The 16,842-nt window shown below is 33.8% G+C and overlaps 2 protein-coding genes across 2 annotated transcripts in view; one reads left to right on the forward strand and one right to left on the reverse strand.

Moving 5' to 3' along the window:
- Window positions 1-864: 864 nt before the first annotated feature.
- Window positions 865-8,538, reverse strand: LOC126887243 (uncharacterized). Its single transcript, XM_050654650.1, has 3 exons — window positions 7,982-8,538; window positions 1,499-1,589; window positions 865-1,441 (listed from the first exon to the last, which is right to left on the reverse strand). Exons 1-3 carry the CDS (start codon window positions 8,324-8,326, stop codon window positions 1,149-1,151), a joined length of 729 nt encoding a protein of 242 aa, XP_050510607.1. The 5' UTR covers window positions 8,327-8,538; the 3' UTR covers window positions 865-1,148.
- Window positions 8,539-8,784: 246 nt separating this feature from the next.
- Window positions 8,785-16,842, forward strand: part of LOC126887242 (adipocyte plasma membrane-associated protein Hemomucin-like) — a 48,674-nt gene continuing 40,616 nt past the window's right edge. The window contains exon 1 of the mRNA XM_050654649.1: window positions 8,785-9,188. The gene's annotated coding sequence lies outside the window, so the exon portion shown is untranslated. The remainder of the gene's footprint in view (window positions 9,189-16,842) is intronic.

Here is a 16,842-nt window from a genome sequence, read left to right on the forward strand (position 1 = left end):
ACGTTCAGTGACAGCTCTATATACCTAGTGTCTATGGAATTTTGACTGATTAAGAAGAAAAAATAAAGGAGGCCAAGGCTTAATTTGGGCTGTAGTGCCGTAGAAGAAGAAGTAAGAGACTAAATTTTCAGATTTTTATATGAACTTTGTCTGTCCAAATAAAGTTATTGCAATTTTACTTACGCAATCCTTTCCTGGGGACACTCTTGCCATATAGATAAGGTGTTTGGTCAGCAGAGAAAGTGTATTCGCATAATCACAGGTCAGGGTTATCGGGACGATTGTAGGCAGTCTTTCAGAAACCTGAGGATTCTCACACTACCTTCTGTGTACATTATGCAGTGCCTGTTGTATGTTCATCAAAATGTAGATCTGTATAAAACACAACAGCATACTTATCAGACTAGAAATCATGATGCCCTTGTACCAGACTTCAGTAGACTTGAGAGGACCAGAAATGGAACCAGATACCTAGCATTGAAATTTTATAACTGTATACCAATATCTATTAAAAGTCTTGATTTTAACCAATTTAAGAGACAAATTAAAAATTATCTTCTGATGGGTGCTTTCTACTCATTTGAGGAGTACTTCAGATCTAAATTTTGTTTTGTCCTGTAATTTAATTAGTGTTTAGTTTTTAAATTTTAGTAATAGGTTTTTTTTACTGAAGTACTGTCAACTTTTAATGTAATTTTAGACAATTTTAATTATTGCTGACCTGTAAAAGTACATTTGTACATCATTACCAATAAATACTCTACTCTACTCTACTCTAATTTTTATTTGCCAGTATATACTATATATTTTTGCCAGTATTTTTATTTGCCAGTATATACTTGCCAGTATTTAATTAAATCCTGATTTATTAACTAAAACTTTATTTTTTTATTTCGATAATATACCGTAACTATAAATTAAACAAGTGTTGTACAATTGATCTTCTTCTGAAGGTAACAACTGTTTAATCGCATTATTCTTATTATTTGAACATTAGAAAATGAGGTAAGGTCAGTATTTTAAAATGACAGACAACTTTTGTTTTGACTACCTTATGATACAAGGGTCATACTTCATACTTTAAGTTGTCAATTGAGTTCAGTGAAAAGTAAATTGTTGTAGGGCTTGGTGATGAAGTTAATGGAATGTCACTGAACTGTGTGTTGAGAAGAACTGATTTTAGCTTGGTACATCATATTTTCCATCTCATGCATTAAATAGTCTCTTTCATGTTGTCTTAATCCTCGAAGTCTTTTTGCTATTAATTCTCCAAATATGTCATACTCATCCTTTTGTGTAAGCTGACTTATTTCCTGGAATATATCGTAATCATTTTCCACTTTGTCATCAGTTGTGTCCTGTGCTATTTTACTTGATTTAGTCATTTTGTTAATGGAATTATTCGAAGTTGCTCTGCGTTTGGTTGTTAATCTTTTTGGTTCTGTAAAATAAAAATTTTCATGCATAAAAGTTGATTATAATATACATTGAACAATACCTGTCGAGCTCATATAGATATTTGAAATATCATCATCTTGTGTTTCATTTTCTATATAATTGTCTTGCTCCTCAGGAATACGTTGTACTTTCTGAAAAACAATATATATTGTAAAATCTAAATTACAAAAGAGTGTCATACACATAGTCTTGGATCCCACGTATCAAAAAAAAAGTTTATGAAAAGCAAACTGAAAATTTGTTCATAGCTTAACAGTGTCGAGTCAGACAAACTTTGATGTATGGGAATTCGCGGTGTGCAAGTACTTGGAAGGGGAAACGAGAAACGACCCTGCGCGAGTCGCGGAGAAATATTGCAACTATCTTAAATAATTCATATTGTCAATTGAAATTGTCAAATTGACGTATATTTCATACCTTCTGTCAATGAAGCAGAAAAATTATATATTGCTCCACAATATTGATATGATATGCAATTATTATATAAAGGTAAATTTAATTAATTGTATTTTGCTTGCAGTACTGCATTTTAATAACTAATTTTATTTACTACATACAATTGTTGACGTTTTCATAACATAACCTGAATCTTATTTTTTCTTCTTATTATTTTTTTGGACTATGGCCTTGACAATTATCCAGTAACCAGGATTAATATAATTGGCCAATATAATTAAAAGTGCGAATAAAAGTACAGAGCGTAGAAATAGGGGTCGCTTTGCTGAACTTGCACGGTCCCAATACTGGAACAGGGGAAGTTTTATTTGTCAACTTTATATAATGTATAAAAAAATGTTTGTCTGACAAAAATGTTGGGCATTTTGACAAGTCTGACACATAGAACATGTCAAATGACAGGAATTATGTTGGTGATAACTAGCGGTCTGATTTTTGCATGAGTTTAGTGAAAGGGTAAAAAAATCAATTGGAAGTTCTGTCCGACAAAATTTATGGGACGTTTTTGTAGTCCGATGTTTGAAACTTGTAAGGTATAGACAAAAATTATACTACTGAGTAGTGTTGCCAGGTCCGATTTGTTTTTAATCGGTACATAAGCAAAAACAAATCGGGATTTAGGGTTGTAGATCGGGACAAATAAACTACAATAGCCCAGTAAATGACCGTTTTGGAATGTAATTTTCAGAGTCAACTCCGAATTGCATGAACATCTGGTTTTAGGTTCTACTTACTGTCTACTTCAAAGTTGACTTGTACCGTTGGTTGCTTTTACTTGCGGGTGACAGTTACAATTACCCCTTCTCGGGGGTAAAAAACGCGCGTTTAAGGTAAGTCCCAAAATGGATCAACTGACTAGCTCTAAAAAACTTTTGTTCTATATAATTTTTAAACTAAGTCAATGCTTTTCGAGTAATTTTATCGAAAAAAATATTCTTAGCAAAAATGTAGCTTTTAAAAAAGCAAAAAAAATTATGTTCAGAAAGTCTATAAAACCAGTAAATGAAAACTTGTAGCTCATAAAAAATACGTTCTAATTCGTCAAATTTCAAATCGAATTTTTCAACTTGAAATAACCAAAAAATTAAGCAATTTCCGAGCAAAATTTTTTTAAAACTTTTTAAAGTGTTTAAAAAAAATTTTAATTTTGTTTTATATAAAAGTCTCTAGCATTAAAACTAAACGAGTTACGCTCAAAATAAAGTTGGCTTCTTTTTTTGGTAAAAACGAATCATGAAAATCTCCCCCCATTTAGCACCGTAAATAAAATTATTCTTTACCGCTTTACCATTTACTTTATATGTGTACTGTTTATACGATCTGTAAGGTTTACCGGATGGAAGTGTTTAGTTTTAAAAAAAATTGGTTTTATAGTAAAAAAAAATTTCCTAAAATAGGTATTGGAAAATACCCTTTTTTCAAAATAACTTAAAAAGTGTTAGGGATACTAAAAATCTCAAGGAGTAAAAAGTAGGTAGGTTTTGCTTTTATAAGTATGATATATTCATTTTGTTTTTCTGTTAGGCAAAAATTGGTTCAAATATTGCTGTTCATATTTTGCATACACTCGTGATTAGTGACTCGTTCAGGCCCTTTCAATCATAATTTGATCAACTTGATTTTGAGCATAACCCTCTTAGTTTTGATGATAGAAACTTTTTTAAAACATAAAAATAAAGCTTTATTAAAAAGGTTATTTCACGTTGAAATATTTGATTTGGAATTTCACGAATAAGAACGTATTTTTCATGAGCTAAAACTTTGCATTTGCTGGGTCTATATACTTTACGAGTTTACAAATTTTTTCATTTTTTTTAATATTATGCTACATTTTTGCTAAGAATATTTTTTTCGATCAATAACTTACTTTTTGAGTTATTTGTGAAAATCGCCTGAAAATTTTTGTCGAAATATAAACATTTTCAATCGTAAATAACTCGAAAAGTAAAAACTAAGTTAAAATTCTATAGAACTAAAATTGCTTAGAATTAGGTAGTCAATTTATCCATCTCCGGACTTATTTTAAACGCGCGGTTTTTCACCCCCCAAGTAGGGGTGACTGTCACCTCCCGAGTAAAAGCAACCAACGGCACAAGCCGTCCAAATTTTTATGCAATTCGGAGTTTATCCTGAAAATTAAACGGTATCGCCGTATTGACAGTTCATTTACTGGACTACAAGATGTTTCTATAATCTGTATTAAATCCTATATAATAATAACAATCAGAAGAAATTACAAAAATATCGTAGATTAAGTAAATCATTTATGTTTTATTAAAATTATAAGTTTCATTCGATTTTGCCGCTTTAGGAGTGCCTTGTTTTTATAACGTAGTTGTTATAAAATTCACTGCAAGTCCTCCTGAAATTGGCTTTCGTGGGTGAAAATCGGGACATTTAGTGTCCCGATCAGGTACAAATCGGTACGCGTCCCCAGACCCCTGAAAATCGGGACGTCCCGCGCAAATCGGGACACCTGGTAACGCTACTACTGAGTGACTAAGTTATATTCTGTGATCTGGTGACATATCTTATGTTTTATATTCGCTGTGTGCAAGTACTTGGAGGGGATACGAGAAATGATCGTACACAAGTCGCGGAGAAACCTTGCAACTTTCTAACATATTTCTTAAATATTTCATATTGTCAAATTGAAGTATATTTCTGTCATTGAAGAAAATGGGATTTCGCAAATGCTGTGTTATAAATTGTAAAAATGATATGTTGTTCCACAATATTGATATGATATACAATTATTAAAGTGAATTTAATTAATTACATTTTGCTTGTAGTACCGCATTTTAATAATTAATTTTATTTACTACATACCTACAATGTTTACGTTTTAACCCAGGAGCAGTCGCGCTCACTTCTGTAATGTAAGTAGTAGCGCATAGAGAAAAAATCTCACAATATAGATTTAAATACAAATTTAAATCAAATTTCTATTTTATAATATTTTTATTTACTTGTTATATTAAAATTATCTATTTCTAACAATTTTAAAGCTAATTAGTACTCACCAAAGCCATAAATTCCACAAAAAAAAAATAAAAAAAAAATTTCTACGCATTATTACGATTTTCCTCGAGGCACTTACTAGTGGAAAGCAATGAGGAAAATTTTTTCATCAAGTTATCACGGAAAAGGATAAAATGTGAGATTTTTTCTCACGGCGCGACTGCTCTAGGGTTAATAACAACCTTAATCTTACTTTTTCTTCTTATTCTTTTTTTGGGCTAAGGCCTTGACAATTATCCTGTAACCAGGACTAATATAATTGGCCAATATAATTAAAAGTGCTAAAAATGTTGCTGAGCTATGAAATCATTTGTCGCTCTTCTGAACTTGCAAGGTCCCAATAAAAGTATAAACCATTTTGTTTACAATGGTGTTTGATACAGTTTTTGAAGAGATAGTATAAAATATTTTTATTAGATTACCAATAAGTACAGTAGACTCATGATTTTTTCAATATGTTATAGCTTTATTCTCTAAGAATATCAATGTCGTAATAGTGTTGCTGAACAGGTAAATGCCATTGTATACCAGGTGTAACAATAATACTGTGTTTTTTCCTGAAAGTTCGTAACACCCTGTGGAATATTCTAGCATTTAAAAAATATTGAAATTAAAACACAATTGTAGCCTTAGTCTTTCTTAACATTCTGCTTTTTGACTCATTCACTTATGTTGGATAATGAAAAAGTTAGGTACTTTGACAACTAGCCATGTTCTTCATCAATACAGGGTGTTTCTAAATAAGTGCGACAAACTTTAAGGGTTGATTCTGCATGAAAAAATATTGACAGTTTGCTTTATAAACATATGTTCGCAAATGCTTCGTTTCCGAGATACGGGATGTTGAATTTTCTCTTACAAACTGACGATTTATTTATTGCTCTAAAACCGGTTGACATATGCAAATGAAATTTGGTAGGTTTTAAGAGGTAGTTATTTCACATTTTTTGACATACAATTAAAAATTTTATATTCACCATTGGCGTGCATACAGGTAATATGACCCGTATGCATGCCAATGGTGAATATAAAATACATAATTGTATGTCAAAAAATGCGCAATAACTGCCTCTTAAAAACCACCAACCGCATATCTCAACCGGTTTTAGAGCAATAAATAGATCTTTTGTGTGTAAGAAAAAACTCAACAGCCTGTACCTTCTAAACGAAGCATTCTCAGACATATGTTTATAAATCAAAGGGTCATTATTTTTTCATGCAGAATTACCCCTTAAAGTTTGTCGCACTGATTTAGAAACACCCTGTACTGATGAAGAACATGGCTAGTTGTCAAAGTACCTAACTTTTTCATTATCCAACATGAGTGAATGAGTCAAAAAGCAGAATGTTAAGAAAGGCTAAGGCTACAATTGAGTTTTAATTTCAATATTTTTTAAATGCTAGAATATTACACAGGGTGCTACAAACTTTCAGGAAAAAACACAGTATTATTGTTACACTAGGTATATAATGACATTTACCTGTTCAGCAACACTATTACTACATCCATATTCTTAGAGAATAAGCCGATAACATACTAAAAAAATCACTAGAATCCGACAACAGGTTTAGGAGATTCGAGACATCAAAAATGACCCATTTTTAAGGTGTCCCGATTTTTTGGCCAGGAGTGTATATAGCTCACAGCAACTATCTACAGATTTATAAAACTGAGATACACCATACCTGAGATACTGAGCGGACCTTGAAAATTTTCAACTTTATGACTTCGTAACCAATGATGGTGCATTTTGGACTGGCTGCTTGCTGTAATTTGAATTTTCTCTCGATATTAATCACTTTTAGGGGACAAATGAGACAAAAACACCTTTCTTTCTTCGATATACATTTTAAATTATGTTCTGTTCTGATTTATACCTTTTTTTTAATTAAAATTTTATGCAAGTTCCCTATTAATTGGATCCTCTGTTGGATGGTGACGGGTAAAATTAATAGTACAGTGGAACCCCGTTAACTCGGATTAATTGGGACCGCGGCCGATCCGGGTTATCGAAAATCCGGGTTAGCCGGAGAAAATGGTAAAAATTAATAAAATATGGTATGCTTACAGATAAACTCCGTTATAATTGTCACACAGACACTGGTAAACCACGTTCGCATTTCACACAAAACCACACATACAAAGCGTCGTCAAATGTCTCATTCTTAGCTTTATTAGCTTTGCACCGATTGTCCAAACTGTCTTTTGTTATCATTTTGAAAAAAAATTCTTCGATTTTAGTTCTATTTTTCTTCCAATCCGATACTGTAGATGTACCGACACCATAATTTAATGCTGCAAGATTCACCTTTATCAATTCTACTTAATGCTTCTAGTTTCTTTTCCATTGTCACTACATTTTTACGTTTTGTTGCCCTTATAGACAAAAGACACGCAAACACAAAATCTGAATAAATTTACGAACGATTACAAAACCGAAGCGAACAATACGACTTTACTACACACAATACCGTCTCTGATGTTATGTTATTTAATAACAATGATAACTAAGACCATTGTTAAAAAAAGAATTTTAATAGTCTTTTCTAAACAATGCTAAGAAAGTTTCAAATAAATAAAGGATAATACAGGTGCCTGTTTTCGATAACACCACAATGAATGTGGTGTGCCATGAGTCATTTTTACTATGGTAAATGTAGTTCAATCCGGTTCCATTATCTCTCAAATATTATATTACATAGAGTTGGTACAAAACCTCGTGAACCTTGAAAATGCGTATGTATAACCGAAATAAAATGAAGCAAAAAACATACGACTATTTTATTTGCTGCGAATTGCGCGACAGGGTCCCATCTGCACCCTGATATTTTCAGTAATGTCGGATTCAATCGTTTCGTTCGTATATTGACGTCACCAAATGAATGAATTAGGTTCACGAGATTTTGTAACAGCAATACATTTTTATTGTTGAAATGTTTGTCTGATAAAAATCAGTCCGGGTTAGCCGGAGTTCCGGGTTATCGGGGGCCGACTTATCGGGGTTCCACTGTATAGGTATAAATAAACAATAAAACTATTACTTACCTCTAACTTTATGGTCTCCATTGGTTCAATCAAATGATTTAAAAACCTTGCCATTATATCAAATGCAAACCATTTAGGTTTATACTTCTCATCAGTGTCAGAGCCGCTTTCCTCACTTGCTTTTATTTTAGCCACACACTTTCTGAATGTACCCATCAGGTGTTCTCTTTTCTTCTTCAAATCCTCTATAGATTTTTTCAAGGAAAATTCAGTCTGGATTCGCTTCCACGCATCATGAACTTCATGATGGCTGTATTTATCACGCCTAAAGGAAGGGTGCCAAATAACTCTTTCGTTTTCATAGAGGTGCAAGAATTCAATAATTGCCTCTTCAGACCACTCCATCCTCAAACAACCTAACTATTTACAAATACTTTTGCCAAGAACCTGTCAGGTGCCGCGTAGGTAGTAGTAGCCTGAAGCGAGTAACGTTTGTCCATTAATTTAATTAATATACCAGTATACACTATAATATACAATTTTTTAATAAAAACTATTTGCGGGAATCTCAATTCAAGATTCAAGCATTCAAGCATATAAATGTAATAATAACAAAAACAAAAACAACTTGTATTTGTATTATGTCAAATGTCAAATAAACGCCAGAAAACAACGTTGACAGTGACATCTAAAGGACATGGTACACTACCAAACTCCAATATTTCGTTCTGTGGACATTATTTATAGCTATCTTCACGGACTCTAATCCAAAATGGGTGACTGCCGATTCTTCTTTTTACTATCTTCTTTATATCAATGAAAATATTGTCTTCGTTCTTTTTATTTATCTTTGATAATAAATGAACCAAGACTTATATAAAGTACTATAGACTTATATATTCCTGTATACAATTATCACGTAAATTCTGTAAAGAAGTTAATTTAATTTATAACAGAAAGACAACTACTCACTGTTCAAAATTCATTGTTTAAAACCACTGGTTGTTTCTTCTTTCTTTCCCACTGGTGCCCTCGTGTCTCGTGTCATGTCCAAGAAGTACCAGAAAAAATATATAATAAACGTCAAAAATAATGACATTTAGGTGAGATGTTGTACGTTGTACCGTACGTTTTGCTTTTGAATTAATTAACATTGAAAAAACTAATCAGTATACAAGTCCACAGGTCACAAATAAAATAATTTGGAGATCCTTTATTAGGTGGTAGTTGTGCATATAGTGTGTATGGAATTTTGACTGATTAAGAGGTAAGTGATCAGATTTTCATATGAATTTTGTCCATTCAAATAAATTTACTCCTTATTCCAATCATTATTTGCCGGTATGCCAAAAATTTACATACCTATTTATTAACTTAAACTTTAGTATTTTTTCAATTTCGAAAATATATACTATTGATTAAACAAGTTTTGTACACTATGATGTACATCATCTTTTGATGGTAACAACTGTGAAATCGCATTATTTTTATTATTTAACATTAGAAAATGAGGTAAGGTCAATTTCTAATGTTTTAAAATGACTGACAAATTTTGATTTATCCATTTCATGTTACAGTGGTTGAAGTTGAAGTGAAAGGTAAATTGTATTAGGATTGATATTTATGGTAAAAATCCTGCTACTCTATGGTTTTAAGTGGTCATTGACCTTTATAACCATAAATTTGAACAGGATTGTTAAGTTTTGAAGGTCTTAAGGTCATACCTTGTTTCATTCTGTATTCTGTCCTGTCTATAAAGAACATGCTCATAATTTTCTGGTATCAGAAACAACAGGGTTCATTTTTCTCAAGAGAAATTCAGTTTCTGTAGACATCACTCTCTCTTTTTGTAATGCACTGCCTTCATTGTAGAAAAGTTTTCTTGTCCCAATTTTAGGCTTGAATGTATACTTTTTCCTCTAATTTACAATATCATAACACCATTCTTTTGCACCTTCAGTCAGTCACTCACTATCAGGTACACCCAGGGCCCAGGTCCGGCGATAAGTGGCCTGCAAGGGATGCAATGCAGGCGGGCGTCCCTGTTTGGGGGGCGCCAAAATGAGTTTTTTGTCTGTTGGTATTATACAAAATATTAATTAACAAAAACGAAGAGCGCCTATGCTACTTTTGCAGGTGGGTACCTTATACCCTATCACCGGGACTGGGTACACCTGACAACTACATCTGAACAGGTAGACCTTTCCTGGTAAATAAGACATCTTTTGCTCGATCTCTTGTATGATTTATACCAACATTGAGTACCTTCATGTATAATTTGAAACATCTCTTTTTGCAAAACTTTAGGTAAGTACAACAATTCTATCATTGAAAAATAAAAGTTTATCATTAACAAACAACTTAGTTCTTAACGTGCGAAAAACTTACATCTCTTCTTTATACTTTTTATTCTTCCACTCACTCAGCCAACAATCAATAACTTTACTCAATACATTATCTTTTCCTGTTTCTGTTTTCAACTGAATCTTTCTAGTATCACTAGTGTGACCAACTAGTCCGAAAAATTTGGGACATGGCCCGAATTATGAAGTTGTGTCCCGGCGTCCCGGACAAGGCTTCCAGCCCATCTCCGAATTTTAGACATTTTTTGGTAAAATTTTATTTTGAATACGTTATTCTTCTATGAATTCACATCAAATTGAATTGGTGACCTGAAAAAAAGTCGAGAATTTGTACAGTATAATACTAATACCCCATCCAAAACGCATGCATTTTATTGTGAACTTTGACAACATAAAAATGTTAAATAATCAATAAAATGATGATATTAAAGTTCTTAAAAAATGGCCCGATTTTCATTGAAAAGTCCCGGATTTCAGGTATTTTTTTCGGCCTTGTCCCGAAATCGACTGAATTGGAGTTGGTCACACTAAGTATCACTGATACTCATTCTTAATGCTTTTCTAATGAATGCACCATTTCACTCATATCAGCATCATTCCTTTCACTTTCACCACTTACATTTCTAGAAAGATAATCGGCATTATAAAAATGTTGACCAGATACATAGTGAATTTGTAAATAAAACTATCATATTTCAGTAGCTTCAGTTTTAGTTGTTGCAACCTAATGTCTGTTCCACCTTGACTTTACAGTACACGAACATATAGCAATGCAATCCTTATGGGAGTTTTTAGCACGGTGATGCCGATTTTCTTTAAAAGAATTTTCAATTGAACATTACCAGGGTCTTAAAAATGTAGGGCCCTAAAAATGTTAAATTAAAACTAACTCGTTACAGTCAATACCATTGTAGTAAAACAATATTTTTCATTGTGTTTTTTGAGTGATAGTCATTTTCGAGAAATAATCAGCAATTTTATAATCAATATAGGTACGTAATAACTTTTTTGGTTAAGAATGTTAAAATATCCAACATTAAAAGTGGATGTTGTTCTATAGTTGTTAATTTATGTATTGACAGTATAGACAGTTCTGAAGTAATGTCAAGCAAAATATAAAATAGATTGTCTTTGTCAGTCGAGTTTAAAGTTTTATATTGTCCTAGAGTTGAGAATAAAAATTATAATTGTTGATGGTCAATTCAGCTAAATTAAATTATAACAAATAATATCAAATAAGCTTATAATTATTACTGATAATATTGTATTGAGTAACTCCTTGCTTATTTGGAAAATTTGGATCCTAATTGCACTTTATTGTTATTCTTAACGACTGATTTCCAACCTGAAATTAATATCATTTTAATGTGTTTACACCCTCATTAAAATTTAGTATAAATTCTAAACTTGAAATTAATTTTAGTTATTTCATTTGATTCGTTAAAGTTCATTAATTGTTAGTTAGTTAGTTCAGTTAGTTCATTTTTTAGTTAGTTCATTTGATTCGTTGAAGTTCATATCAACTGTAGTTATTATTGTGGTATTTTTGTGTTATAATGATTGCATTTATTAATGGAGAACAGTACTCTGAAACATCCCCAGGGGATATTTATTCACTTAAATACATTATTATATAAATGTTTTATACAAAATTATTTTTTATTTTATTCACATAAAGGTATTTTTCGAAAAAAAAATGTTTTATGGCCCCTGACAGCCACAAAATGTCAATAATTTTAATTCCCTAGTTATTTATAGTTATCCTATAGAAAAAAGTATATTTGCTTAAAACCTGTTTCTGATAAAATTTGGCATCACTGTTGGTCATAAGAACCTGTACTGTAAAGTCAAGGTGGGACACACTATAGGAGAACTAATGTGACTTATTTGCTTACCTATGATATACATTAGGTTTGTGATTTGTTATGAATTGTACAGAGTTACCATAATTATAATTGTGGAATTTTTGAGATGCAAACACTACAGCTAATAACTCTTCCTCTATAACAGCATAATTTTCCTGAAGATGTTTCAAATTGTATATGAAGGTCATTTTGGTATAAATCATACAAGAGGTTGAGCAAAATGTCTTATTTTGCCCAGGGATGAGTGTGGATACTGCGAATGAAATACAGAGTTGTAAAATTTTGGTAAAACTTTCTGCTTTCATGAAGGTTTACTTTGAGTTTCATGGATTGTGGCGTTTTTGATGACTGCTTGAAGCAGCAACCATCCGGTACAGTTTTTTTTGAGAGTGGGAATCTTCTAAAGACCGTACCAGGCCAATCGTACCTGGCGTTTGTTGAATTCAGAGTAAACAGAGTACATCCGAACCTTGCCTCCGGATGCATCCATGTTACAATGGCTACGAAACTAAACCCACTCTCGGCTTACGTGCATGGCACATCTTCCCAGACCGTTCTCTCGCACGCGCAGCCTCCCTTTTTCTACTCTTTTCTTTTTCTACTCTTCTCTTTTTCTCTCTGTTGCTTATATTGCTTTTGTTTACCCCTGTTGTCTCTCTCTTTCTATAATCTCTTTTCCTTTAATGATTTTTGTCACAGCCTCTATCACTTCTTTAAACTCCCTTTCCCCCCTTGTCACTATGGCCATAAAATTGTTTGCTCCTAAGATGCCTACTTTTGCATATAGCTCCGCTCTTTCGTCATTAAACTTTCTGCATTCAAACACGCAGTGTTCTGCTGTGTCGCTTACTCCACAATCTACGCAACTATCATCTATTGCGTTGCCTATCCTCTCAAGGTATGCTCTAAACGATCCGTGTCCTGTAAGGAATTGCGTGAAGAAGTAGTTCATACTTTTATATTTGCACTTCACCCACTCCTCCTCGTCAGGGATCAGAGTCCTTGTCCATGCAGCCCTCCGCTCGCTTTCCCACTCGTCTTGCCACTTTGTAATGGTTTCTCTCCTTTCTTCTGTCTTCTCCTCGTTAGTCTTGCCGTATGTTTTGGCACTCTCTTTTACCTGCAGGTGTATTGGTGGTACCACAGCTATAACTTGTAGGGCCACCGTCGAGGTCGTTCTGTAGGCACACACAACCCTTAATAGGGCTTTTCTTTGGGCTTTCTCTAAGATGTTTTTGTACTTTTTTTTGTTTATTACTTGATGCCACACTGGTGCCGCATATTATAGGATTGTGGAGTGTCCACTTCCATTAGGATTCTTCTTTTCCCCGTACCTGGGCCTCCTATATTAGGCATGATTATTGCCAATGCTGTTGCTCTCTGTTCTGCCTTATGTGCAGCATATTTGACATGTTCGCCAAATATCTGCTTACTATCCAGCATCACTCCCAAGTATCTAACCTTTTCGGCCGGCGTTATTCTTTCTCCTTCAAGGGTGAAGAAGATGTGCTCTCTGTCTCTAGGTCCTTTTAATATCAAGTCTTCCGTTTTGTGCGTAGCGAGTGTCAACTCTCGATCATTCAGCCACGTTTTCACCCTTTCCAGTGCAGCATTCGCCGTGTTCACTATGAGCCTGTTCTTGTTGTGCTCTACTAGAACGACCAGGTCATCCGCGTAAGCCATAGCATGTGTCCCCTCTCCTAGATCTTCTTCTAGTATGTCATTGTAGAGGATGTTCCAGAGCAACGGTCCTAAGACCGAGCCCTGTGGCACCCCCGCCGATGTCTGCATAACATCTCCCCTCCCTATGTTAATATTTCTACTTGAGAAGTATTCCTTCACTATATTTTGTAGGTATGGGGATATTTCCAAATTCTCCAGTATTCCAGTTATTACTCTCCAGCTTGCACAGTTGAAGGCATTTTTTATGTCCAGAAAGAAGGCCACCAACCGCCTGCTCCTACATGTGGCAGTTAATAGGGAACTTGCACTAAAAAATTTTTTTGCATAAAATTGTTAATTTATGTTTAAAAATGTTATATTCAAAATATTACGTCTTAACAATGAATAGTGTACGTACAACATCTGATCAAAGTTCCGCGCCTAAAATTTCCGTTTCAAACAACTTCAAAAGCGCGAGCTTGGGTCTGACGTCACAGGCCACATTTATCGTTTTCGCCCGTTTGCTTTGAATGCAGTTTGCCATTGCCAGTTGTGCGTGTCGAATAACTGTGACGTTTGCTCGGTATTTATGTTATTGTATTTAGTGTAGTTTAGTGTATTTAGTGTGTAAAATACTTTATCAAAATGGAAAACAAATCTGCGCAATATAAGTACTGTATAGTGCCTGGATGCACCTGGATGCATCAAAAAGTTCTTTTTTATGAAATTACTTTTGTCGTTTCTTGTGTTGAAAAAAGAAACAAGTAACTTAAAAATAAACAAAACTTAGTAATAAAAGTAAGAGTAACTAAAAAGTATTGGTGCTACTATAGTATGCGGTCTACAGTCATGTTTCTACTATAGCTTGCGGTCTACCGAGGGATGCTGTGTGAGTATACCCTATTCCACGAACATACGCCTGTTTTGGATTACTTCGACAACGAATATTTTACTGTGCAAAATAAGAAGAACGAAAGTAAATTGCAAATTACATTGTTGTTTATTGGAATAATTATTAGCGCCATTTACTTTCGTACTTCTTATGTTGTACAGTAAAATATTCGTTGTCGAAGTAATCCAAAACAGGCGTATGTTCGTATGGGCGTATGTTCGCCCATATAAGCTGAGATGATAAAGATATTAACTTGTAAAATTACAATAATGATTCTTCTTATTTATGCGTATTATTAACTTTGTAAAGAAGGGTTTTGTTGGCTATCGGTACGTTTGCTAATCACCATAATCTTTTCTCAGAAGGCTTTGAACACAATAATGAAAGGCTCCAGTAGGTACTAATAAACATTACAATCAAATATAATAAACTTCATAAAAATTTAGTTTCTTTATTATTATGCAAATTACACCGTAATCTTTTCCAGGATATACGAAATCCTTCGATTAGAGTTAGGTAGATGAAACCCACGGGGAAAACCGTTTACTATAATACATATAATGGTACCAATTTCAGTTTGAAACTAAGCTGATTGGGGAACTACTTACAATATATAAGATGAACATAAATAATACGTAGGAATTTTCAATTAAAGACGAATTAAATGAACTGTTGTACTTAATCGCTTTCTTTTGAAAACCCCTCGTGAGTAATAATACTTATACGTTATAAACACATTAGTAATTTCTAAAGATTTATAAATTTGACTTTAAAGTAAATAAACTGATTGTAGAACTATGCAAGAATACAAATAATAGCTGGTAATATCCATTTAAATACGATTAAAATGTAATACACCCGTAATACCTAATCGTAGACGTAGATGACTGTGGCCTCTGACGTCAGACCAATAGAAGGACGTTCAAGAGCCTCCTAAGATATTTGAATTTTATAGCATTTTCAAAGCGCCGTAATTAGCGTACGGGTTAAAAATATTTGTTTTTTTCGCATGCAAGCGTTTTAAGATCATGTTACCTTATGTTTTTTAATATTATTTTAATATTTAAAAATTTATGCAAGTTCCCTATTGCGTGATCCGACTGACTGCATCGATTGCGGACTTCCCTTTCCTAAACCCATATTGGCGTTCAGACAAGCCCCCTTTCTCCATTACTTCTTTTTTTAATCTCGTCTTTATAAGTATCTCAAAGACCTTGCCCATCGTGTCCGGTGCAGTATAATCTTATATTCACTGCCATACACATGGCAGCTCAAGCAATCATGACCGCTTCAAGCAGCTAACATACTTACCTACTCCATTGCGTTACAACCCTTCGTGGGTTTTAGCTGGCTCGACAACATGCCTCCACTGTTCTCTGTTTTGAGCAACCGCCATCCAATTCTCCATGCCCATAGCTTTCAGGTCTGTATTATCTCCATGCTATATTATCTCGTCACCGGAGTCGAGGGCGTCCGCGTGGTCTTCCAGTTGGGACTTCTTCCCACACCAGTCTTACTGGTCTTTGGTCAGAATGTCTTCTGAGGTGCCCTGCCCATTGGAGTCTTCTGGACTTTATTTCTTTTATGATGCTGGCATCTGTGTTAAAGTTCTTCAAGATCTTTGTAAATTATTATCCTATATTGTCCTGATGCTTCATCCAGCGCAGGCCCAAGGATCTTCCTAAAGCTTTTTCTTTCCCAAACTTGGTTTGCATTTGTTATCGTCCACGTTTCACTTTCATACATCACAACGTCAGCAGCCAACAGCATTATGAAATTCCATAGTCAACAATCGACCACTTAAGCAGTATGTGTATGTCACTCTGTTGTAAACTGCCCCAGCAGTCTGCCTTAAGAGTGACTGAAGCATTTCAATTTGTTCCAAATAAACTTGTTCCAAATAATCAAATGAGGTTGAGGTCACAGGTCACATCTGGTGTACCTCAAGGTTCGCCCCTAGATCCTCTTCTCTTTAATGTCTATGTAAATGATAATGTCTTCTGTTTTCTCCATTCACACTCTCTCGTGTTCGCGGATGATTTAAAGCTTTATAAAAAGATCATGAATATCTATGATCAATGATCACCACGAACTACAAGCAGATTTGAACCGTTTGAGCCACTGGTGTGAAATAAATGG

Source organism: Diabrotica virgifera, chromosome 6 (genome assembly GCF_917563875.1).
Source record: "Diabrotica virgifera virgifera chromosome 6, PGI_DIABVI_V3a".
Taxonomy (NCBI): Eukaryota; Metazoa; Arthropoda; class Insecta; order Coleoptera; family Chrysomelidae; genus Diabrotica; species Diabrotica virgifera.